Source organism: Montipora capricornis, chromosome 10, assembly GCF_036669925.1.
Source record: "Montipora capricornis isolate CH-2021 chromosome 10, ASM3666992v2, whole genome shotgun sequence".
In the NCBI taxonomy this organism is placed as follows: domain Eukaryota; kingdom Metazoa; phylum Cnidaria; class Anthozoa; order Scleractinia; family Acroporidae; genus Montipora; species Montipora capricornis.
This window is the reverse complement of record NC_090892.1, coordinates 26,164,723-26,190,887: the sequence shown is the minus strand read 5'-3', so window position 1 is coordinate 26,190,887 and position 26,165 is coordinate 26,164,723. Positions and strand designations below refer to the sequence as shown.

At 39.9% G+C, this 26,165-nt stretch overlaps 1 protein-coding gene across 1 annotated transcript in view; it reads left to right on the top strand.

Annotated features, from left to right (window-relative positions):
* LOC138019552 (xaa-Pro aminopeptidase 1-like) overlaps nucleotides 1–25,886 on the top strand; it is a 32,325-nt gene extending 6,439 nt beyond the window's left edge. The window contains exons 3-26 of the mRNA XM_068866394.1: nucleotides 684–797; nucleotides 1,494–1,557; nucleotides 2,496–2,600; nucleotides 3,483–3,523; nucleotides 3,812–3,863; nucleotides 4,793–4,815; nucleotides 5,631–5,754; nucleotides 6,782–6,877; nucleotides 8,097–8,178; nucleotides 8,885–9,020; nucleotides 11,161–11,205; nucleotides 11,296–11,382; nucleotides 13,592–13,642; nucleotides 14,207–14,271; nucleotides 14,604–14,681; nucleotides 15,172–15,243; nucleotides 18,494–18,554; nucleotides 19,317–19,386; nucleotides 20,757–20,861; nucleotides 21,233–21,307; nucleotides 21,533–21,609; nucleotides 23,150–23,197; nucleotides 23,597–23,647; nucleotides 25,129–25,886. Of these exons, the coding sequence (XP_068722495.1) occupies nucleotides 684–797; nucleotides 1,494–1,557; nucleotides 2,496–2,600; nucleotides 3,483–3,523; nucleotides 3,812–3,863; nucleotides 4,793–4,815; nucleotides 5,631–5,754; nucleotides 6,782–6,877; nucleotides 8,097–8,178; nucleotides 8,885–9,020; nucleotides 11,161–11,205; nucleotides 11,296–11,382; nucleotides 13,592–13,642; nucleotides 14,207–14,271; nucleotides 14,604–14,681; nucleotides 15,172–15,243; nucleotides 18,494–18,554; nucleotides 19,317–19,386; nucleotides 20,757–20,861; nucleotides 21,233–21,307; nucleotides 21,533–21,609; nucleotides 23,150–23,197; nucleotides 23,597–23,647; nucleotides 25,129–25,332 (1,926 nt within the window). The 3' untranslated portion in view covers nucleotides 25,333–25,886. The remainder of the gene's footprint in view (nucleotides 1–683; nucleotides 798–1,493; nucleotides 1,558–2,495; nucleotides 2,601–3,482; nucleotides 3,524–3,811; nucleotides 3,864–4,792; nucleotides 4,816–5,630; nucleotides 5,755–6,781; nucleotides 6,878–8,096; nucleotides 8,179–8,884; nucleotides 9,021–11,160; nucleotides 11,206–11,295; nucleotides 11,383–13,591; nucleotides 13,643–14,206; nucleotides 14,272–14,603; nucleotides 14,682–15,171; nucleotides 15,244–18,493; nucleotides 18,555–19,316; nucleotides 19,387–20,756; nucleotides 20,862–21,232; nucleotides 21,308–21,532; nucleotides 21,610–23,149; nucleotides 23,198–23,596; nucleotides 23,648–25,128) is intronic.
* Nucleotides 25,887–26,165: the final 279 nt, after the last annotated feature.

Genomic DNA, 26,165 nt, shown 5'->3' with positions numbered 1-26,165 from the left:
ATTTGGAGACAGGACAAAAGGCGAGCTGGCAGGATTTTGTTCTCCTAGTCTCCGAAAAGAAGCCTTTTGCCAGCCCACCACCGAGGTTTCGATGCAACCTTGTGCAATTCCGGAAACCTAAACCTCGGCCTTTTTACAGTAGAGGTTTACAAGCACTGGCTTGGCATATGTATGAATAAAATTGAAAGCAGATCCTGGTGAATTCAAAGTGTAAGGAAAGCGGACTAAAAGGACCAGTCTAAGTTTACACACTAGGGCTTCCGGCGTTCCACTACAACATTCCGCCAGCCTTAGTTTCTCTGCGGTTGAAACGAGAAAGACCGCGAGACGGTCTAGCGGAGCTCTGGGCGCTGAAGGCGCGCGCGTGGAGTACCACTGCTAGGAAAATTTGGTAACCCATCTGTGCGAGAATTTGGTTTTGGTCACCGTACGAGCGCCCGTACGTCCACCCCTCCATGTATGCCAATGTGATTAGTATCACGTGGCCATATCGCGGGTTCATTTAGCTCATCTAAGTCAGCCTTTTTTTTGCTGACCGCTGACCAGATTCTGGGTTTTCATTGGATAGCAGGCTCAAGCCGGTTCAACTTATTGCAAGAATAAATAACCCGGGAGCTCCGCTTTTAGGCCTGGCTAAATCTGTATATTAACTTCAGTTTAATTTCGCCCTTCTCTCGTTTTAGAGTTCTCCTTCTCTTCCGAAAGTGAACACAACGAAGCGTTTGAGGGAACTGAGAGCTTTGATGCAACTCGAAGGAATTAAGGCCTATATCATCCCATCTGTAGATGAACACATGGTACGACAATGTCGGACTGATTGCTAATTATACGTTTTCCTAGCAGTAGCTGATAAGTCATTCTAAGGCTATGTTTACCACTTACTGCCTCGTTCAAATGCTACTGCAACGCAGATCAGCAACAACGAAGTAGCTTGTTTGTTTTCCTTTCCTGAGTTTTCGAGTTAATTTTCTCTTGTTAAAAGCAAAAGATTGGGGGTGGAAATCAAGGACAGAAAAAGGTAGACAAAATGGGGTAGATGGAGAAGGGATTGGAGAAGATGGGTGCAAACCCTGGTGGTGACTGGACTGGGTATTTCTCGACCATACTTCATTGGTTTTCTCTGGATACTCTAGTTTATCAGTCTTTCTCAACTAAAACAAACAACCATGCAGGCGATACCCTCAAGAAGGCGAAACTCCTTTTCTCTCTCTCATTAATCCAGACTTCGTGAGTAATTGGCAAAGTAATTAAATAAAACCATCCGCCTTCCAGATATAAAACGGCAAAACGTTCAGGACATTCGAGCCGACAGGTCTCAAGACATTCATTGTAATTAATCGATACCATAGGACTGAAAATAAACCAATCACAGAGCAAGCCAAAAGTGAAAGGTTCGTGCTTGCGACAACATCATTGCGAGGCTTTATAATTAAAATAAGAACAAAACAATAAACTGATTTTAACCAGTTTTTCTTTTAAATGTATTTCTTCAGAGTGAATATGTGGCTCCACCTTTCCAGCGTCGTGAGTACATTTCTGGATTTACAGGTTCCAGGGGTAAGTGAAGTCAAATTCTAAACGCTTGGACATTTGAAATTAAAGGCAAACAGTTTCCAACTTGGCAACACTTGACGCCATCAGTTTCCATGCTAGGTCATACGGTATATGAGCTGATAACCGAGATTGAGTGAACCAATCGTAAAGCTAGAAATGCAATAACCGAGGTCGAAAATTTAATCATAGAGAGATTTAGCACCACGGTAAATGTCGAACTGAAATTTGCGTTTTGCCAAAAATGGAAGAAACTCGTTTGATAAATAGTTAGCTAAATATGTCAAGAAACTCTCAAGAGGAAGAGACTTGTTAGAATAAGAGAGTTTTCACAGTCTTATGGCAAACAGTAGACTTCTGTTTCACATTTCCCGTTTGACATTAACGCGATTAAATCTCTCTACTAACAGATAACCTTAATTATTATTCAACACAATGTGACAAGATCCAAATATGGTTATAGCGCGCTCAATAGTCGTCGTGCGTACTCAACGGATATCCTACGATATACGTAATTTTGTGTGTCGCAGCAAAAAATGGAAGTTTTTCCAGTTTTTTTTCCAATTAACGTAGAAAATTGTGCTTTGTCATCACTGTATTGAATAATAAAACAATTATCTTGCTCAATCTTGCGGAATATCGCCTTATATTCAACTGTAACAACACCAGTTTGAACGATATACTTACAAAAATTGGCATGGCAGCATATTTTGAGCTGCTCTTTTTATTTCTGGAAAAATAATTTCATAAAACTTGCAGAATCATGGTGTTTATTAAAAAAAAAAGGTCACGTGACGAATTGTTGCAAAAGGGCTATAGGTTGAATCTTGGCAGCCCTTGTTGGAAATCAATGGAGTTCATGTGACGTATAGAAAAGGTGGCGAAAAAGATTAGGGACAGTTTTTGTTTTCGCTGCTTCAGATTTATTGTTTGTTTTCCTTTAGGTGACGCAGTGGTAACCATGACTAAGGCTGGTATGTGGACAGATGGTCGATACTTTCTTCAGGCTAACATGCAAATGGACGACAATTGGACCTTGATGAAAATGGGTACGAACCCTCTCAGTTCAACCTGTAATATAAATGCTGTATGGCTTGTCCGGGTAGTAGGCTGTCATGAACTTTGTAGCGGCTAGCAGAGCAAAACAATCGAAGATATTTGGTGTCAATAAGAGGGCTTGTTGGGTGCGATTGAAGAAAGTAAGAACAGGAAGCGAAATTGTTAGCCAACTTTGCAAAAGGAGCCGAGCAATGCCACTGAAGGCTTCTTGGTTAGAGTAGTCTATTAAGTGAGAAGCTCCACTAACACCCGATTGGTCAATGGTTCCCGGATAAAAGACCTTTTCCAACACTGAGCTCCACAAAACATCGTTATCTGCTGCGTTAATTTTTTATTGGAGCCTGCCGAACCATTTGCACCAGATATAAAAATAAGAGCAAGCGGGTTCAAGTTACAGTTAGCAAACGTATCATTGGAGCATGCGGTTTGAATAGTGCCGTCTGAGGTTGTGGACGGCGGTTGATGGATCAAAGTGAGTTTCGAACCATGGCAGAGGTCTCTTTTCCCAAACTCTCTCAACCCAGCGAACGCAAAAAGAAAAGAGAATTCTGCTAGCAGGGAACTGCTTCCCCTATTTTCACACGTCTTATTTACTTCTTGCATTTCAATATGTCGCACACCCCGACAACTATTGTTTACTATATATTACTCATTAACATTTGATAAGTGTTTTAGTATTGGTCACCTTCATCGCTTTTTAATTCGTTGTGCTGTAATATTTTTTTGTTTCCTGGTGATGCCGGCGAAAGCTTGCATTAAAGTTTCAAAAGCGGCTTACGTGAGGCCTCACTCCAACAGTTTATTCATTTATTATTCATCCAAAATATGGTTCTAAAGGACAGCATCAAACGTCTGATAAATATTATTTGCAGGTGTCCCTGGTACTCCAACAATATCCCAATGGTTGGTTCAGGTAGGTAATAAACTTTAGACTTTTCCAAAACCCAAGGATGTCTTGTTAAAACAGCACTGACTTGAATTGTTTTTTTTGTTTTTTGTCGCCGAGAATTCCCATATTTCCCGTCATCCAGTTACCGTGATTAACCAACCCTTTATTCATTGTTCAAGTGCAAAATTGAGCACGGCTTTTAACTCCCAATCAGCTTCTGAATATAATGTTGGAATTTCGAGTTATCGGGCGTCACCGGTGAAAACAACTGAATGAGCGTGAAGCGCCTGTTTACTTCTTGCCTCTACCTAGGAACTCACAAATGGAGATAAAGTTGGTGTTGATGGGCGACTAATTTCAATCGGTAAGTAAGTCAAATCTGGATTTGATACAGTATTTGATCTCATCGACCCACATTGACTATGAGGCTCTTATTAATGAGCTCAAATTCCTGAACGTTCACCCTGTACCGGATTCAAGCATTCCTTTTCAATAGGACTTGGGATGTTATGAAAGACCCAAGGGAGAGACCAACAAGGCACGAAACTGGGTGTGTTTCTGTTTGCCCTCATGGCGAGCAACCTCCTTCAATCCTGGCATCTACGCCCCAAACTCATGTGTTGATGATATTGTAGGAATCTTGGACAATCGAGTTCGGGTCCTTAGGATGTGTGCAGTTCCGAATATAGTGTTTCCGCTCATATCACCAGCAGGCATACTTGCATACTAAAACAAAAGGAAGAATTTTCATAAAAATGGAGTTCAATTCTCAAAAGAATATTTCACTCCTCCAACATAGCCCTGTTTCTTTGTTTCACTCCCCCAATATGGCCGCCGTGACGTCATGTGAACACACTCTACAGAGTTGTCTTACTGTGATATCTTCCTCAAGTGTTTCTCAAGGTCTCTGAGTAATGCCCCAAATGCTACGACCGCCACTGGCACTACCGTATCTTTTATTATTATTATGATCATTTTTTAAAATGCAATTATTATTTTTCTTTCCATACAATTTCCTTTCCTAATCTAACTACCTGAGCGGCAATCCAAAGAAATCGTTTTCGAAAGAGTCCGCAGCAATTGTCTTCTGGTAATCACACCCTCTCCATAACCCGAAAGAACCACTCTTACGTTTAAAAGTAATATAATCTCAGTGAAGCTTCTATTGCTGTGTACCCGAAAGGGCCCAAAAAGGCGTGAAATGAAATATACTAAGTTTCAATCATTGCTGCTAGTTAGAATCCAAATGGGTTCACTTCGAAATTTTTATATCCCTTCTCTTTAATTTTACAGCGGACTTCGAAAGCAGGAAAAAGGTAAGAAATACTTTGAAACTCTCAGTAAATGACAGAATTTTTGTCTTGCCCTCATTAAGGCGAAACTAATATATCTAACAGCTGCAGTAACAATCACTTACTTTATAGCTGATCTCTTGAAAACCAAGTCGTCACCAGATAATCACATCTCTCTGAAATTGCACGAGAAACAATGGTGACGGTTTTATTGAGTCACAAAATGTACTCTTATGCGCCGATCAAATCGAAACTTCAACATCCCTCCCCTTCCCTGGGCATTTGACTATCTTCTGTGCTCGGGGAGCGGGGAATTTGACCTTTGCCTGCATGGGGTGGGGAAAGTGCAACCGGAAGTGTCACGTTTCAAATGAATTTTTTTTTCGGGCGCCCAAGTCGCTAACAGCTATAAAACACGTGTTTAGACGAGATGGAAGAGTTTAAAGGAAGAGATTTAGCATTTGTGAGTGATTAGCTTACAAAAAAGGTCTTCTAAAGGTCTTTATTAAAGACGGCAGGAGCCGACGACGATTGTTCTTTAGGAGGGTATGACAGACAAATCCGACGATCGGGTAGAGCATTTAAACAACATTTTGGCCCGAGGGGGCGGGAATTTGAAAGATCCAATCTTCAAAAGTTCAAATGCCCGGGGGGGGGGGGGGATGGGGGGGATGTTGAAGTTTTGAGTTGATCGGCGCATTAGGTCTCCCTTGAATGCATGTATGACCATTACAGAGCCACCCTATGATTTTAGGCTCCAATCAAGGTGGAACTGCTGCTGTATATACCTTCAGTAGATTAAAATATATCTTTATGTCCGATGATTGCGCACTTTGCAGGATCTCCAAGCTGCATCTATTTCATTATTATCTGTGTCTAAAAACCTTGTTGATGAAATATGGAAAGAGGGCAGACCATCTCTGAGTAATGCAACGATATTTGCGCTGGAATTTCAGTTCACAGGTGAGTGCCAAGAAAAAGGAAATTCGTTTTTCAGTTGTATACCGAAGCGGGGAACACCAAATAATGGGCATCACTGTCCTGTTCCATGTTTTAGTTCAATTAAGCTTGGGAGTTTCAAGCATAGTAGTTTTTACATGCACAGCATTGAATTTTGTTGTAGAAAACCTTAACCGTGTTAAGTCTGATCCTTTCTTGGATAAGGAGGGTCCAAAACCAAAGTTATCTTGCGCTTTGAAAATAGAATTATCTTTAAGACTGTTAGAGTTTCTTTTTAGTAAAAAAATAGCGCAATTCCAGGGATATTAAGGGTTTCCGTACTTTCAATTATGTTGTTAATTGAATGAGTATTTTGCCTAATAGAATGGGCTTTTATGTATTTTGTCTGATACTGGATAATCTATGAGAGAACCTTCAATATTCTAGCTGAAGATACCTTTGTATCTATTTTGTGATCTGTGTTGAGGAGGGAGAATGATCTCGAATTATTGAGAGACGTTTGTCTTATCTTTGTTGGGAATAAGGGTGATATTGTTTGTATAGCTCATCGATTTCAAAGACATGGCTTGGACGTTTTTCTGAGTTAGTTTCTTATGTAATCAATCAGATGCAACCACAGTTTCGCCGTCAGGTCCCAGGGGTTTTGTTTTTGGAGAACTGTCTCACAGTAGCAAATCAATCCTGTTTTGTTACACACTGTTCGTGAAGAGTAGGGGGAAAACCCCCAGCGTTGAGGCCTGTCATCCTTTCACATTCATGCGTAGCTTGGATGGGTGAGTGACATCAAACATGGACGGATAGCGGCTGCCAGATTCGCAGCCTTTACAGGTTGACGTCCAGTCTCACCCGAGAGAAGGAATTGCAAACCACCATGAGACTGTATGTGATATGTGCAGTATATAAAGCCATTACCATTACCATGAATGGATTCTCGCACATTTGAGCTTTTGACTGAGTCAAATTTGGTAATGTTGATAATTCATTAAACCCTTCATCATTCTCTAATATTTCTATGCGTACATCATTTCAGGGAAGAGCTGGCAAGACAAAATAAAAGATCTCCGAGCCGAAATGTCTTCAAACGGCGCAACTGCCGTCATCGTGTACAAGCTGGACGAGGTCGCTTGTAAGTTCGAAGGAGTTAGAAAGAACAACTAGTAGTTCGCCGATTGTTCTGACCGGGTTTAGCCCAATTATTATTATTTCCTCTCAGAGGCGGGGTCCTTCGACTTACAATAGACTATGTTTGTACTCAGTTTTTACGTAATTAAAATTTCTATTGAGCATAGGAGTTTGTGTCCTAGAAACATCTGATGTCCGCAGTTCAATATGATTCATTTCATATACCGTGTATCATTTCGTTCGTAGAAGACACGTCACACATTTTGTCAGTTTTCCGCTTCTTCTGTTTTCTCGGTTTCTCTAGCTCATTGAAGTCTTTTCTTAATTTAAAATTCAGCTGGAAGAACCTTTAAGTTAATTCTGCTTAATTACTACCATTTAGTTTTAGGATATTTGTATATTTGACTTGCTTAGACTTTATAAATAGACTCAGGCATATTCTATTCAGTGATGATCAGTTGCGACTTCTACTGTTAGAACTACATGCAGCCATCTCTTAACCAGATCAGTGTTTGCTCCGGCCATATTCAAAGGAAAGCCGAAGGGCGAAGTGATTTTTACGTGCTTAATCTTCACTCATCAGTTTGAAAATTAAAACTAAGTGCAATCAAAAGCATTTTCAACTTGGATTTGCTCTGAAGAAGTTGCCAAGCGAAATCATTTTCTTGGAATTTCAAACAAAATTTTTATAAAGTTTTCGCTTCTGTGTCCTTCTTGTATTTAAGCAAGTTTACAAGGGAATCTTTGCTGAAGTCATTGTTTACATTTTCCTTTCATAACGTAAGTCGGAGTTTGCTCATACGAGAAGGCATCATGTTATTAATTTTACAAATTGACTTCAATGCTCAGTTAAATCTCCAATTTGAAGCCTTTTAGCTTTGACAACGGCCCAGTTACTTGCCATCAAAAACTGATAAATTCTTGGGTGGCAAAAGCGCTAATGTTGCCTTACTTTCTTTCTAAAATTTCAAATTTTCAGAGCATCATTGCTCAGAGATTATCTAGTATATTGCGTTCAAATTTTCATTGATAGCTCGTTATACAACGCACTTTTAATATTCAGTGCTTAATTGTTGGCCGACCCATTGAAAACACGGATTTCCCTATAACCAAGAAAGAGTGCTGGAAAGACTGGCAATTAGTGAACTTTACACTGTTCTAGAATACTGGCCAGGCTGCTCAGCTTGAACCAAAACAATTCTGATACTGATTACTATTTCCAGGGCTGTTGAACCTAAGAGGAGCTGATGTGCCATCAAACCCATTTTTTTTCGCTTTCGTAATTGTTGGTGCGACTGAAGTCAGGTAATTTTTGAAGCTTGATAGATGATGTTCCTACATCGAGATTGTATTATAATTTAAATATAGATCTCCTACGGACTGCCGGAACTGAATTGAAATGTACCTGTTGTCGGTCAAATCCAGTTTCGGGTTACATCCGTTTTAACCTAGGTTAAATTGGTGATCCTCATTTTACCTAAGTTTACCTTTAGGAGCTGTCAACCCCCCAAAAAGGACTGAAAACACCTATACCTTCCCTCCAACTATCTGTCTTACGCCTCTCTAACACATCTTCTTAATGTTTCGTATCGCTTATCGGTTTCTGTATTCATGCACTTATCCATTCACTCTCAACATTACAACATAGTAAGGGAACAAAAGAACTGTACTATGCACTTACCGGTACTTGAACTCGGACGCTCCAGATCTGCAGTCCTATGTCTTCACCACTAGGCTTAATTTATGCTCCGAAAAAGTTTCTGCAATTCATCTGAGTGCGTATTCAACCTAAATATACAAGGAGGATCACTAATTTAACCTACGTAAAAACGGATTCAACCTGAGGCCGGATTTGACCGACAACATCTATACAAAAATATGTTGTATTAATGAATGTCACCCTTAAAAATGAAGACGGCATGTTGGTGCGGTTGGTTTTCAATTTGTCTCTATAGCCGTAGAAATTTTGGGAAGAATCACTCTTTTTCACCTTTTTGTTTTTCTCGTCTAGGGTGTATGTTGAGAACAAAAAGTTAAATGATGAAGCAAAGGCTCGTCTCAAAGATGCCACTCTTCTTGAATACAACATCTCCAAATTCATAGCAGACATTAAAGCTGATAGTGGAAAAAGCAATGCTCAAATATGGGTAACTGTTCTTTTTTCCATTTTTTAATGTGGATTAAAACTGAAAAAAACGAGTTTAAAGTTGTATTGAAAATTGCGTCGATGAACGAAACGTTTCCTGATTTGAAAGCCCTGTATCGTCCGAGAACTTTGGTGGCTGAAATTTGGAGTTATATTCTAATTCACTACCCCGCTCAAACGAATATAAAACATTTATCATGTAACAAGCAACCTCAATTGGGGTGTGTCAACACGAGCCGTGTGCGACCCTCTTTATTATGCCTTCATCAACAGAATGGATGGAAACAATACAATAAACAGAATGAAAACTCAGAAATGCACAAAATTACAGCAAGAAAAATAATCCAACAAAATGATCTAAACTATGCTCGTATAACAATCAATCAGTAAAGATACAAAACGTGCTAAACCTTTCGTGTAGCAGCATGCAAAAAACTACGTGTAAAAGAAGCCCCTGATCACTGGGTATTTAATTTTGAGGGCGTAGGGACGGTCGTAGGACGCGAATGAATATAAATGAGGACAACTCGAATATATATAGCCTGCCGCTAATGAAGCGACAAAAAACAGCATACCATGTAACACCCCAAAGAAAAGGTTACGTAACCCATGATAAATACATACATGTTGGTATCAAGTCTTAAGATGGCTCGAACCGGTTCAACAATTTAAACAAACAGTACTTTTAGAAGGACTGACTCAACAACACTAGAATAAGGCAGTCTTAAAAAATTGTTGAAACTGGTGTGAACCACCTTACAACGAAACACCATCATTCCTAGCGCGCTAATCAGGAATCAATTTAAGGCTTTGGTGCTTTTCAGTGATAGATTCCAATTGAGTGTCGTAAAACCAAAACCAAAGTAATTACTTTGGCCAATCAAAAAGGACAGAGACAATCCAGTAAACCAATCAAAACTCGAAGTAATTACACGTAGCCGACACAAAGCGCGGGCAAATGTGCACACCCAAGCCACAATTGGTTTTGGTTGCACTTTTGATTGGTTGAAAAAATGGCGCGAGAACTTTGAACCAATCACTGAGAGAAGTAATGCAAAACCAAAGCAATTCGCTAATTACTTTCGACACTAAATTGAAAACCGCTCTAAAATGTTGTGATCAAATTTACAGGCAGAACACTTGGGCGCAGTTGCACCTTTTACTTCGATTCAAGCTTAGTGTTTGTAGGTAAAGATCATCAGTTTGGAAACATCCCCCATACATGGGCCTCTTCCCATGATAATCTTTTTCAATCTAATTTTAGCTCGTAGTCAAGCTGCGAGGCTATTTTAGGAAAGACACCTGATTGGTCAATTGTAATAACGTAATGACCGCTTTGCTGTTCTGCTTTGAGAAAATGGCGTCTGTAGTAGACATCAAGTTTGTCGATGAATCTGAAAACTTTGATTTTGATAAGAGTGGGAAAAGTTCCCGTCAAAGTAGAGAAAACTGGTCCATGCTGTACATAGCTGAATCCGATGAAGGTGATGTCGAATCAACAGATAGTAGGGATGCGAGCTCTTTTGAGGAAGATGTTGAAATTTCGAGCTTCGAAAAAATCTTCAAATTTCGATTTAGGATTTCATTGGATCATGCGACGGCGAGAAAAGTCTTCGCAAGTTTCTTCACAATGACATCTGATCCTCTGACCAGGGACCGCGTGGCCATGGGGACGAAACTAAAAATAACTTTCACAGCGTGGCGCGAAGCTTAAAATAGATTGAAAAAGATTATCATAGGACACGGGGATGTCTTCTCTCAATTGATAGTCTCTTGATCAAACTGACTCTGAGGGTAAAGAAAAGGCGCTCATAAAAATTAATAGCTCTTTGTATTTCTCGTGTTAACTCATTCGGAAGATTGTGATCGTGCTTCTTATTCCATGGGACCGCCATTTTTATGATTTTCTTTGTACCATTCTTGCCTTGTTTGAGGTTATTTTGTTAAAATTTAAATCTCTAGACACGACAGAAAAGTCTAATTTTAGACAATAGTAATGCTCGGACAAACGTCGGTAACGAGTATTTAAGCTGTGAGGTGAGCAGGAGAGGAGAAATTTATTTCATATTTTAAAACGGACCAGTAAAATTACCTAATAACTAATAATATGGTAATTTAACATTTTCGTTGGATGTTTATAGTTGAGCCCGTATGCCAGTTACGCCATGAAAGAAGCAGTTCCAGTGGTACGTACTGAGAAAATTTAGTACAAAACCAATTGGTTGTGTAGCTGAATGAATGCCTAATGGTGCTGATTCATTTTCTCTCCCATCCAGGACAAACTTCTGTCAAAGGACTCCCCCATTGCACTTCCAAAATCGATTAAAAACCCCACCGAGATCGAGGGAATGAAGAAAGCTAATGTAAGTCTTAAATGACTTGTTGGTAAAATGGTCGGTCGTTGATGCCTGGATGTTGTAACGGACATATTAAGCGCATATTAAGTGCAAAAGCAAAAAGGCGTTTCTGAGCAACAGGTAGACCAACTTTTAAAAGAAACTTTTTTACAAGGAAAAAAAAAACCGCTGCAATGTCAATGTTCCGTCAACGTCAATTAAGGGCACCTTTTCACTAACCGCCTGATGCATGCCACACAACATTAGCTAATGAATTTGGAAGGTTTTTCGAGCAGAAAATTGATGGCATTCATGAGTCTTTGGAAGCGCTTCCTGTGTCACTAACTTAACCTTCGTCAGATAGTGAGATGTGTACCACGCATGTGCAGATGCCTGGTGAGCCCGCACTCTATCCTGCGGTCCCATGCAAGCTGTCTTCCTTCAAGTCATTATCCAGGGAGGAGATGTATGAGTTAATTACCAGGTTAATTGACCACATACTGTCTTCCTTTGCTTCTAAGCTGTTAGAGAGAGCAGCCGCTGACCAACTCACGCGAACACGTTGTTAGACCAAGGACTTGATTGCGAACTCTCAGCGTATAAGAGGCACTACAGCACTGAGACGGCTTTGCTGAAAGTTAAGAACGATCTGATTATTAGCATGGACAAACAGTACGTTATATTATTAGTATTGCTTGACTTAAGTGCTGCCTTTGACTCCGTGTGCCATAACACCCTCATTGGTCGCCTGGAAAACAAGTTCGGTGTCACGGGTGCCGGACTCGAATCTGATTCGATCTTACCTCTCGGGTCGCACCCAACATGTGTGCATTAAAGGCGTTCGTTCCTTCGCCATGGAGTACCACATGGTTCGTGTCTCGTACCTTTAATGTTTTCTCTTTATACTTCCAAGTTGTTTGGTATCACCAAGCATCATCTGCCCAAGGTTGTCTGCTACGCCGACGACACACAGTTGTATGTGTCATTCCGTCCGGATGGGTCGTCTGGCTCTGAAAGGGCAATTGCTGCTATGTCCGACTGCATACGAGATCTAACAGCATGGATGATATCAGATAAGCTATTATCAATGATGGAAAGAGAAGCTGCGCAAGGTGGAGATCGACGCTTTTACAGTTGGTTCCAGCAGAGTGCACGTGTTACCCACCAACGTCAGTTAGAAATCTGGGTGATTGGTTTGACTCTGAGTTGACAATGAACACTCACGTTCATAACGTCTGTGGCGCAGCTTATTTCCACCTTTTCAATATTAAGCGCATTCGCAAGTATGTATCGAAAGAAACCACCGAGAAACTAGTCGTATCGACTATTGTAATAGCCTCCTTTACGGTCTGCCGGCCAAGCAGCTGGATAAAATACAGCGCGTACAGAACACTGTCGCCCGCATAATATTTCGCCTACCAACGTTCTGTCACATTACTCCTGTTCTAGTCGATCTGCTTTGGTTACCGGTCAGGTATCGCATTGATTTTAAGATCTGTCTTTTCACCTTTAAAGCGTTGCACGGTCTCGCGCCTAGCTATATTTCCAATCTAATCTCTGTAAAAGAAAATAAGCATCATCTCAGGTCATCTGAAGCTCTGTTACTGAATATATGCCTAGAACAACTAGAAAGACACCAGGTGATAGGGCGTTCTTGGCTGCTGCTCCATCACTATGGAACTCGCTGCATTGCCAAAACACATCCTTAAGATAGAAAATTAAATGAATTGAAGTGTCATTTGAAAACGTATCTTTTTAGACAAGTATATAGTTTATAAGTTCTCATTTAAATTAAGATTCTTATTAGTATTATTACTCCTATAGATTGTAGATTATACATTAGATTGTAGATATACATATATTTAATTAGCTTTTTTTCCAAGATTTCTGTACAATGTTTAAATATTGTAAAGCGCAATAGATCATTTTTGTTTTTTTCGCTCTGTAAATATTAGACGCATAAAATAGTTTTTAAGTAGTGCCTTTCGCTCTGACGAAATATATAATGGGAATGCTACAGATTCTGCGCAGGTTGCTTGTCGTTATGTTTCACTAAGAGGTCTGTACTTGAAGTGAAAACACCTCTTCAAGACACGGCGATTTTAGACGTCAGACGTGAGCTGTTAGTAGTTGTATAACGGTGCAATCGGTAGACTCTTCTAATAATCTAGTTTTTAGCCTGGTGCATGCGAGCACTCTTCCGTTCTCAGCCATAATTACTTTTCTTTCGATTTAGCTAAAAGACAACACGGCCATGGTAGAGTTTTTCTTTTGGCTTAAGAATGAGGTATGTAATCATGGATAGATTTTTCTTGGTGATTATACTTCTATGCCGGGCTAAATGTTTATGCTCAAAACTCCAGTCTGTTTTGATAGGAAACAAACTCTTGAGTTTTCGGAGTTTGCGGTCACTTGTCTTGTACAATGGACTTGCTTTTCCCTCTCTTGATAACATCAATTTGCTAAAGACATGAGGGAATTTTTTAAAATGCACTAACGTCTCGCAGTTTTGTCGCATTGCACCATTTTGTTGTTGTTGCGGCAATAATCGAGATAGTAGAAGGCGGGTTTACTTTTTCAAAGCATTCATAGATCGCTTTATTACATCGCATTATGTAATTGAACCGAATCTACTGCGCCTGTAAGTTTTTATCACGCTCTCTTACAAATTCGCATAAATAAGGAACCTCAAACTCAAATAACTTTACCATGAAAAAAAATTCGATCGACACTTCATTTTTCTGTAACTTTTTATCGCCCTCTCTTGCAAATTCGAAGAAATAAGGAACCTCAAAGCTCAAATAACTTTACCATAAAAACAATTCCATTGACACTTCATTTTTCTCGAAAGGTTCCTAAGGGGAGTCAAGACCTCACAGAAATGTCCTCTGTCGCAAAACTTGAAGAATTTAAAAGGTGAGTCTATGATGATCCGCAAAGTACGGTGCCCATAACACTGACTGAGGCAATTTTTTAACAAAAGCGATATCGAATTTGAGAACATCTTTGCTGTGTTTAATTTCCGACCGTTTAGCTCCATTTGTTGAACATCAGGGGAACGTACGGGAGTCCCTGCCGGGACATCACTCAGGGTCTTAAAATAACTAGGGAGAAAGATGCTTTACGTTGCAAGACAAGACTCCAGCTTAATTTTTGTTTAGCGTTACTTATTATATAGCAGCAATCTATAAGACTGTTGATTCCTTTCAATGTATTCAGTTGTTAAATCAATTTCCTTTTCCCCACAGTAAACAAGAGTATTACATGGGACACAGTTTTGACACAATCGCAGGGTTCGGCCCTAACGGAGCAATCATTCATTACAGGTGAAAAAAAGAAGCGGTTTTAATATTTTGAAAATTCACGGTCGCAATCCCCCTAGTTCCACATTAGCCCGCAAGGTGATTGAGTTAAGAATAAACGCTGATAGACAATTTTTGGTATTCAACTTCGAGCATCAAACATAACCCAGAGATTCCTGAGATTCACATATAAAAAACGTCTAGTAGCTTTTTTGGTGAGCCCTGAGCTAGAGGTGATCACTTAATTGCATCGAGATTGGTCCATTGTGGCATCCTCGTATTACGATGCCAACTGCATTTTCCTTTGCGTTATTACGTGTTCATTTTGGACTGTGTGTTTCACTTTTGTGATGATTTTGCAGACCTCACAGCAGAGTCACATCACCTCTAATTAATGACGCAAAACGGGAGTAGATAAATTTGAAATCGTTTAATTGGAATGAGCATCCAACGTCATTATATGTACTCAGCTTGTCTCTAATTCTCAATCCTTTTAACTTTTCTCCACTTGCAGGCCTGAACCAAACACCAATTTGCAAATTACTGACAGTAGCACATTTCTTGTTGATAGTGGATCACAGTTCAAGTAAGAAATAGATCTTTGGAATGCTTGATGACAAATTGAGCCATTTCTGAAATGACTTCAATTTCTAGACTCTTGTTTGCATTCAACCTTGTTCTTGGTTGATTATATCCTACTTGAAAAGGTCATTTTACAACGCTGAGCGATCGCGACCTGCTGTAAACTTTGCTTGCATGAAGGGCTGCCGGTGAGCTCAGTTGACTAGGTGCACTGCTGTGAAGTAAATCTCGTTGTAAACTTATCTAGCACTAAGGTTAGCAAGTAAGCAAGGTCACAGGCAATCTCGCATCCAATCTGGATCTGAAAACTCAGCTGCAATTGTAAAAATTCCTTTTTGTGAGTTTAAGAACGAAACGTCGAGAAGGATTGTGTTGATTTCCTGAAAGAGAAGCTAGAACGGAGCCCATCAGTAGCACTGATCCATTTCATTGAGACGCACACCTCCAAGATAAAGACTCCGTTGATTTAAAAGAAACAAAATAATTAATAAACAAGGAAAAAACAAATGAAGGCCAAGAAGGAAAGAAAATAAGACATGGACGAAGGTATTTTTTTGTCGTCCGTTCCTGAAAATTCAAATTTCATTCCTGGCATAACAAAATTCTGTACAGTGTCCATTAACTTGCTTGCCGTGTAATTTGAGACTAAAACGTTTCCTTAAACGCCTTAAGTATTATACTGTCATTATGTAAATCATTCCAGTATAGTTAATATAGGGGAGCTTAAGCAGGCGACGTTTTTGAGTCACCGTCGGCAACCAGAATTGAGTTGTTTTCCCTTTTAACTTGTTTTCACATAACCACATTTATATTGGTAAGTATCTTTTCTCCATTAGAGATGATTAGTTTAAAATTCTGGGAGACACTGGCGTGACATGCGGAAATTTTACTTCCGGTTCCTGTCCGTGGCCCCCAAAGCTCCCCAGTAACAATACAGTGAACACCCACATATAAGCAGCTAGAATTTAAGGACCTGTTAGGCTAAAAAATTTCAGTTTAGACCCCCATTACATAAGAACCAGTTTAGCCTAAGAATTAAACAGGTTCTTATTTTAGAAAATGAGCTTGAAATTTCAAGCGTCTGGAACAAATTGGTTATGATTGAATATAAAGGTATCAGCATCCTTATCAGAGCAAATCAGTCATACCATACGTATCATAGAGTAGACATCTTTTATGGAAATAAGAACCAATTTAAAGGAAAAGTACGTTCTAGAAAAAGCTTCTCTAATTTACTAAAACTTTTCCCCATGAATTTGAAAATAATTGCCGTTTTGTCCAGTTCCCTGTTAAAATGTGACAAGAGCGCTTTGAAGTTGCCTCTTTCGTGACTTGGAGAACGCCATCTTGGATATGACGTGTTATGACGTAGCAATAGTCAACAAACGTGATCGGCCTTACCAAGTTCTTCGTTTTCCGATCACTTTCACAATGTTGTGCTCCAAGAAATTCAAAAAAACGTAAACGTTCTTGCGGTTCAATAGTTAGTAGGCCAAGTAGGCCATGAACGCGACAGAAACTCAAGTCACTAAATACTTTCCCTTTAAGAACCTAGATAGCCTAAAACTACTGTAAATACCATTCTTATAAGAACCTAACTTGGAAAAATCAAGGCTCTTTTGTGTGGGTGTTTACTGTAAGTGCGAGGTGAATATCGGTGAATAAAAACCGAGACGTCGTCTGTCACCTCGACAAAACACCTCGCTGCCATTTTGAAAAAATAGGCACGCACTTCGTACATTTGGTAGCGCTTTATTCCATAATTGTCAACTGACCTGCGTTTTGTTTTCCAGGAGATTGAAGTTGTCTAATATGTAGCTCTAATTGAACACAATATTGTTTTGGTACCGTATATCATGGAATGCCATGGTAGATGTCTTAGGTATATAGCCCTGAGAAAACATGTGATTACTAGTAAAATACTTAACCTAGAAAGACTGAAGAAAATAAAAGGGAATCGACATACATTGCCTTCGAGGCTGACATGTTGACAGTTTTTAAACTTGTTGTATGGGAACTGACAGCTGACAAGACAAAAGGCGGGGTTAGTATCTGGGTTAGTATTTGGATGGAAGACCTCAAAATATACTAATGGCTGTGTCAGAAACATAGACCGAGAATTCTATTTTAACTCTCAAAAATGCGAACTAAGCAAGGTCAGATTTTGTTAGCCTGCATTATACAAAACAAATATTGATGAAAAAAAAAATAAATATTGATACACAGGAAGAGCAGAAGACAGTTTTCAGGAAGTGTAGATCGAGAATTAAATATTTTGCCCTCAGCAACGACATTTACGACATGAAAACAACATAAATTTTGAACCGCGAATATAACAAATTACGATCAGTCAAAAAACATTTTGGGAGATTTTTGCTACGTTCAATTTTCCTATTGTACTTTTGGCTGCACAAGTGAATCGCAAAATAGAAATTGTCGTCGAATTCACCGGGCGTCGTGATCAAGTTACGTTGCGTGTTTACTCCCGAAACAAAGGGTACATCTGTGTCAAAATGATGGCAAGACATCGGGTTTTTTGTTTTTGTTAGTTTGGTTTTTTTTCCTTTCAAGTGTTCTAAAGTTTGACAAGAAATGTGCGAAATCGACACAGAGACCACAATCACCAGACTCTTGAGGTTGACCATTGTTTCTACAAAGTCAAAACATTACTCTCTTAGACGAGGTTATTTATCACCAGGTAATTCCATTGTTTTGGAAATAGCAGCTGCTTTGCTATTCATCAGCGTCACAAACTCCGATTTTCCGATTTTGGGGCTCATTTTGTTGAAGCTCAAGCACGCTTCCAAGAGACCTGTCTATTTTAGTGATTTATGCACGAGCTGCGGGCCTATTGGCACCACGGACACTCTTACACTTTTACAACCCGGTGACGTAGTGTGTAGTGCCCCTGATCAACGCAAAGAATTTTCAGGTTTAAAGTTTCAAGTCTTCTAGCGCTGGGGCATTAATTGGGGACAATTGACTAAATCACATCGTACGTTAGTGTTTGAGGCAAGTGGAAAATAGGAGTACCCGGAGAAAAACTATTTGGAGCAGAGTAAACCCACTTATGACGCCAAGTTTGGGAATCGAACTCGTTGCACATTGATGGCAGGCAAGTGCTCTCACTACCGCGCCTTTCCTACTCCCCAGTTTCAACTTGCGTATGTTTACGGAACCTCTAAAGAGCCTTGCCACGCGAAGTTACTTGTGAACTGATTTCTTTACTTTTGATATTAACTTTGACGTATCAGGGATGGCACAACAGATACAACTCGTACAGTGCACTTTGGGACACCAACTAAAGATCAGAAGGTAATAGTTCGGTGTTATGATTTTGATGACGGCAAAGGCAACAAGTGTTGCACTGGATAGCAATAGCATCAGTTTCCATAAACTGCTCCCAACATCATGTCAGTCTTACCATGGTACTAAACACCGATATTATCACTGTTTTTGTGAAACGTGCTATGTACCTATTTACTGAGTCGGAGGGTCGGACGGGAAAATATTTGGCCCGAAGTCAGGCTTACGGACCTAGAGCAGCGAGGCCGAGGACCAGATATTTTCCTGTTCGGCCCGACCCGACCAAAACTCGGACCATAAGCATTTTGTCATGTGGGCTCTTTACACTATTCATAAACACTCAGAGATGAAGTTTGCACAAAAAAGGTTATACATTTGAACACAAAATGTATCTAATATGTTGTTTGTGTTTCCTTTTCTGGTGGTAAATAACTTGGATTTTTGAAGTGACGAAATCCTCTAAATGGCATCGCACAGAGCAGTATGTTTTCCTAACTGGGCGCTACGGCTCTTTCCGGCCCTTCTCATGCACATGCATACGACCCTCGTACGGAGACTTCCTCAGTAGTTTTACAATGAAAGCGCCTTGCGGGCCCGTACAGGTCATGTGATAATAAAGAGTATGTTTGCTCTCTCGAATCAAAGAAAATTGGGCAACAGAATGAGTTCACTTCCATTTGGCTACGCCACACATTGACACGGAATGCGTCCCTTCATAATGAGGTTAATTGTTTTTGGAGATTTTTTGACATCTTCCCTGTTTGTGCGTAGGATGCCTACACGCGTGTCTTGAAGGGTCAAATTGACTTGGCGTTGACCGTTTTTCCAAACACAACTCAAGGTATTCATTCATAATTATCACTGGGTTCGATTTCTACCCGTTTTACTTTGCCGCATTTCTTCACCTTGGAACTACTAAGAAAACCAAACTCCCAGGAACAGCTAGATATCCAATCTACTTGATCACTGGAAATTTAATTTATAGCGGAATAGTAGTAAAAAATCTTGTTACTGATGTTTTCATAATCATTCGGATTCATACGTTTTCCATTGGTGGCCTCGTGGTTAGTGCGCTCGACTCAGGATCGAGTGGTCCGGGTTCGGGGCCTGGCCGGGGACATTGTGTTGTGTTCTTGGGCAAGACACTTTACTCTCACGGTGCCTCTCTCCACCCAGGTGTATAAATGGGTACCGGCGTAATGCTGGGGGTAACCCTGCGATGGACTAGCATCCCATCCAGGGGGGAGCATAAATACTCCCAGTCGCTTCATGCTACGGAAACCGGAGATAAGCGCCGGCCTGATGGGCCTTCTGGCGCGTAAGCAGTGACTTTAATCACTTTAACGAAACTGGTAAGTGGTTCACATTAAGCCATTTTATTGGCTGAATTCAATCCATTTCGTCGGTTTTTAGTTTTTAACGGTTCATTGACTGTTGAGGCAAAACCGAATCGTTGACGGCAGCAAATGAGTACGCAATCAAGTAGGAAGGGGTAAATACATGTCTACAAGCAAACAAACAAAATAAGCAAACAATGTCAATGACAAGAGAAATTTGTATATAAAGCGGCCGCAATCGATGCGTGGTGTGCCGAATTATTTCTTTCTTGCAATTCTTGGAGATGTTTACGTTCTTTGGTTACTTTTAAAACTGCACTCATAATGTATCGTTTTCTCTAAAAAATCGATAGCTTTTGTTTGTTCTTCAAAGGACCGAATTAAAGATGAGGGATTAAAATTGATGAATAATTAAAGGTGCTATATCACGGAAAATTGTGCGATTTTCTGACAACCAAAAGGCCCAAAAAGTAGAATGAAACATTGCAACAACCACTTAAAACCGTTGAACAACATAAAATAAATACAGCAAAAGGGAAGAATAGCATGGATGGACGCAATGGACAAAACTGAAACGGACTGCATTTGAGTAATGTTGAAAAAAGTCGGTTTTTCAAGTTTATGGCATATCACCTGGATAAAGGCCTTTTTTGCTCAGAATCATCTTGTTTGCGATGTAACGATAATTTTATCAGTAAAGTAATTCTGCATTACCATTTCCGAGTTTTAAACTCGTGATAAACTAGAAAAGTCCCCTGAACACCCTAAAATAACGTGATATAGCCCCTTTAAGTTCAGTGTCTGAAAAACTTGAACCTGCTCCGAAACTGTATTCTCCCCCGGAAAATAACATCGTCTTTTTCTTCAACATCAGGTCGCTTTTTGGATCCCATTGCACGCAAAGAATTATGGAGAAACGGACTGGACTACAGACACGGAACGGGGCACGGTATTGGAATGTTTCTAAGCGTCCATGAAGGTGAGTTTAGCAAAGATTCTTTTCGATTTATTTAGGAAATTGCTGATCCGGCAGCTATATAATTTTCGGCCGTGCGGAAGCTTCTATAAAGAACTGAGGTTTTCCTCCAAAGTTAAACACAGAAGGGAAGCAGCACAGTTTATGACGGTTGCAGCTCTTTCAAAGAAGGCTAGATAAGAAAATTGATAATGTTTGTCTTTGCTGGTTAAGACGGCTGTTCGTTCTTGCACAGAGGCAATTTACGTTAGTAACATTTATGACGAGACGGACGCCTAAATCCCATTTTCCCCTGACGTCCCCTGACTCAATGCCCATTAAAGGACATTCCTTAAACCATAACGCAAACGACTTACATCATATACTGGCGATAGGACCACAGAGGATTTCCTTTGGATGTCCAAAGCCCTGGGAGAGGCCAATAGTTCCTGGGATGTTTCAGTCAGATGGTAAGTTGATTTTATTTCTCAAGATCACTACAGCAATCTTTTGAAGTCAATTTGTTGAGCTAAATTAAAATCAAAGAGACTGCAGTCAAAGGCACCAATAGCCGCATTCATCTCATACTTGTATGTCGTCCCTCAATAAAGGCTGGTTAATAGAAAGTTTAATTTTAACCCCAAGCGTGTAGAATTTGTGTTGCCATATTTTCTTTCTTTCTTTCTATATTTCAGAACCAGGTTATTACGAAGATCGTAATTTTGGAATTAGATTGGAAACCGTAGTGATGGCAGTCCCAGCAAATACTGAGGTTATTATTTCTTAAAACCCCTTTAAGCGGTCGTTGTATTAGAGTATATTAGAGAGTGTTAGCATTGACAACGAGCACGAGTACGAGAACGAGTCCATCTCGTACTCGTACTCGTTGTCCTTCTTGTAAAAAATGTGTAAGCAGGACATACGAGTACGACTTCACGAGAGCTTCTCATGTTTAAAATTTTGACACGATGTTGACAGAAAGGAAGGAGGATTAATGTGCCATTCAAAACAAAAAAATGCCCAAAAATATCATCCTAGGCCTTCGATGAAGAGTTTAAGTGCTTATGGGATACACCTATGGCAGAGAGAACCCGCTACAAAAGATAAACTTACCTCTCAAAAACTCGTTCCTCGCACTTCGAGGTTTGGAGGAAGCCAGAACGAGTTGCCAGAACGAGTTGAGCACGTGTTCTGAGCAAACGCATGCGCATTATAGTCAATGGTAAAATCTCGTTCTCGTAGTCGTACTCGTTGTCAATGCTAACACTGTCTAATGTCCCAGGACGAGTTCTTTTTCTTCCCCTTCAATCTGGTGCAAATTGGATGGCTTTATTGTAAAAACAAAGATGGTGTATTACTGCATGATGTAGTAGACCTTCGCTGGTACATTTTGTTTTTCCCAATGTAGATAATGTGACAATAATACAGAAGGTATTTTCGTTCAAATTCGGACATACTCATTCTCGCAAGCCTTTAGTGGATGAGGCAGCACGGCACTCAGTAGAACAATATTTAGGTGACATGTGTCCATCACACTGCTAGCCTTGTGGAAAGGCAACATTCTCGCAATTGTAATGAAGCAAAAAAGAGGAAGAAAAAGTTGGGCGGAGGCCGCTCAAAGGGGTGTAACATTGTGTCAACCTTACAGCCAACGCTTTGATTACAAAGAAGTAAGAACAAAAAACCAAACCCTCCCGTCCAGGTTTACGCCTCAATGTGGTTTGAGCACGCGTGTGCTGGACAATTGTCCTTTTTCAATATATTAAAATTTAGGTTGAAAGAGAGGTTTAGAGGACAAAGACAAAAGGAAAGTGGATGATATGTAAATTTTTTCACATTCATTTCAACGTGTTTCTATTGTTTTTGTCCTCACTGCCTTGATAGTTCGAAAATGGTCCATTTTCGAAAGGCCTTCATTCTTCCTTTCTCTCAACAAAGGGAACGATGAAAATTTGAATCAGTGTAGATTCGATTCAACACGCTTATAAAAAACTTTAACAATTGTTACTGTTTCATCAATGTTGACCAATCTGTTTAAAACATTCCGGACATTTGGTTCTACGAATTGTTAATTCCATGTTGAAGCAAATGTTGAAACTGTTAAATGGGCCTTAATTAATGATCAATTTTAAAATCGTCCCTGTTTTCATTCTTTGCAAAAAAAAATGCGAGGATAGAAATATCGCGTAAGATGACTACTGCTAATTGTTTCTTGTATTAAAGGGTGTTTCTAAGCAGGTCTATGGTTTACTGCACTTTAAATGTGGGTTATAGCCTAACAAAATGTTTTTTTTTATGTGCTTCATGTTTAGAAAACCTTTAACGACGTCCAATATGTGGCATTCGAACCAGTCACCTTTGTAAGTATATCAGTTTTGACTTGCTTCATTGTTGATATAAATTTACAGTAATTAAAGCTTCGGTTCAACGTAAAGCCAAAGCTTATCTGAATGCAGTGACCAGCTTATATTAGCTCCAAAACTCAAATTAGAATCTTAATGCTATATTCTCAACCTTCCTTCCTCTTCCTAATTATTTAAAGTTTTGTACCTTTCACAGTCATAAGCAAAGGTGGTAGTGCAATGTTTGGTCTTTTGTAGCTTATGCAAGAGAGCAGTTGGCACTCGAATGAGAGTGATCAACCGGTTAATGCGGGTGTTGCTGAAGAGTGGATGGAGAGTGTTTCTACTCTAAAGGATTCAGCAACGTCTACGATTAGTTGCAAGATTGTAACTTAACTGTTACTTACTGTTTGATAGGTTCCTTACTGGAAAAGTCTGATCGACCTGGACATAATGACGTCTGAAGAGGTATGCATGAAGTTAGGGGCTGTTTACATACTTCCAGAACAAGTTCATTCCAACGGGACATATTTCTCGTCATCTCACGGTTTACGCAATGCCGTGACGACATTTTGTTCCAGTACAAGACATTCCGGTTTTCAATCCGACTGGAATGATATGTCATTCCTGTATCATCAATCTTGTATCAAGTCTTGGGACTGAAAACGAAATTCTTTTCGAGATGAAAACGCGAACTGTTCAGTCATGGGCGAGTGGCGCATACCCCTATGATCGTTGTCAAGATGGCGGACAACGTTAGGAAAATATTTGCAAGAAAAAGGGAAGAAGCCACCTCAAATCTTTTCTGCCGTGCCTTATCCACGTCGGATGTTTTCTGTCTTCTTCGGGCTTTTCTCTTAGCACTAATGATGCCCATATGATAACTGAAGGCCATAATTTGCGCGCAGAAAGAAGAAACGTCATCAACTTTTCTGTTAGGACAATAGAGACAGCCTATTGCTCCACTTTTTACTTAAAATTCAATTCAAACATATATCGCCATCAATTGTCACCGCACAGTAACATTTTACACGAAGCTTGCGCCACGTTTGTTTTGACCTGGCGCGGTAAAAATAGACACAATACTTTGATTTAACCGTGAAAAAAGTACTCGATTCTGATTGGCTGACAGCAGTACAGCAGTCTTAACACAGTGCAATAAGTGTAATTCTGGTCGTCTTTGAAAAAATTTACTCGTGCTTGTTTATTCCAAATTGCACTCGAAATCATGTGATTATACTTAAATACTTTCTCGTCAATGCAGTACGAGTCTCATTGTGGAACGAAACTCATTTTGGTAGCACGTAAACAGCCCCTAAATGAACAAGTTTGACCTGGAGCAAGTAGTTTTTCCAAGACTGGATCCCGAAAACCCTGGTGAAAAGGCACTGATCCCGCAGTCTTTCATGGATACTATATGGCTTCAAAGAATTACCCGAACATTAAAAATACAAAAACCAGAATCTCTAACCATTTCTAATAATTATAGCCGCAAAAATCGTTCACCCGTATATGAAAATTCTGATTGATGCGGGGGAAGGACACGTGTTCAGTAAATGAAAAAAAGTTTGATGTTTCGGCGCCGGTACCAGCTCATGGGTCGGATCACAGTTACAACGTAGGTTACATACAGATTCAGTAAATGCAAGTATACGTACGTTGATTTAAGGCTGCCCAGCTGATTAATCAAACTTGAAACATGGCTCAGTTTGTATTTAGTTTAATATTTCTTTAGACATCCGTAAATGGCGACTTACAAATCAATTAGACTGAATGAATTCAGTTGTTGATTTGTGATAAGAGGGTAAAACCTCATTACTCTGGAAAACACTTCTTGCAGCAGAGTAGACGTCCTGTTCGGGACATGCTAGTCTCTACATTTCTGTCACTCGAAAGGCTGGAGTTGCCCCACTTAATTACCACCAACTTCTCTGTTGATCTCGAAACAGATTGATTGGCTCAACAAATACCACCAAGACTGCCTCGAAAAGGTTGGAAAGATGTTAAGAGATCAAAGAAAAGACGACGTGTACGACTGGCTTAAGGAGATCACTAAACCAGTGTCTAAAGACGTTATAGCTGGATGTCTTTCCCTTACTGCGTCAGCGCTCACATTCTTGACAGTTGCCATAACCTTAGTTTGCGTTATGTGAGACACACACTTCTCAGATTTCACTTATGCTCGGAATGACACCAGGTCAGACACAGTCATAACGAAAACAGTGATTAATTTTGAACTGATTGCTATCATTGGTTATTTGCTGCTTACTCGGAGAGAGGAGGATCCGTGCTGTCAGAAAGTACAGCTGCTGAACGCGTGCCGATTGTTTGTCCCTAGTTCTATAGCTAACTGCCGAGTGTGAGTAGTTCACTTTGCTCTTGGATCTTTCTTTTGCTAAGATCTTCTGTGCTTGTAAGATGCTTCTAACCTCACTACACGTGGTCAAAGTGTGCAATCAAGTACAAAGACTAAAAGAGGAAACGTATGGTGCTAAGATAATCCCCCGCGAAGGAGTTTAGTTTTGTTTGGATCTTCCTCTCTCCGAGTTAGCAGTCCCATACCAGCGCGAGTGTATTTTATGAAGAGAAATCAAACCGAAGGATCTCTTTAGACAATCTTATGATAGAGTGATATCCCATAATATATAACGAAACCACATGTTTTTTGCTGTCTGAGATTGATTAAAAGACAAAGTTTGTGCTGTGATGGAAGTCAAACTTCTCGCTGTGGACAGCCTCAGGCTTATGACTATACTTCGATTTAACTTAAAGCCGTATTACTTTCATCGCTCCGTTCTTCCCTTGTCCCCCGTCGTCGAAGGTACACCTGTTTGGACCTGCTTGGGTGACTCCCCGCGACCAACCACTCCCTTTTCGGTTTTTTTCTTTTCATGTCGAAAGAAGCGGATATAATTTTTTTAAAATTCTAAGGCACTTTTCGCTCAAAATCGAAATCCCAACTTTTGGCTTCAATCGTTATCCTTAC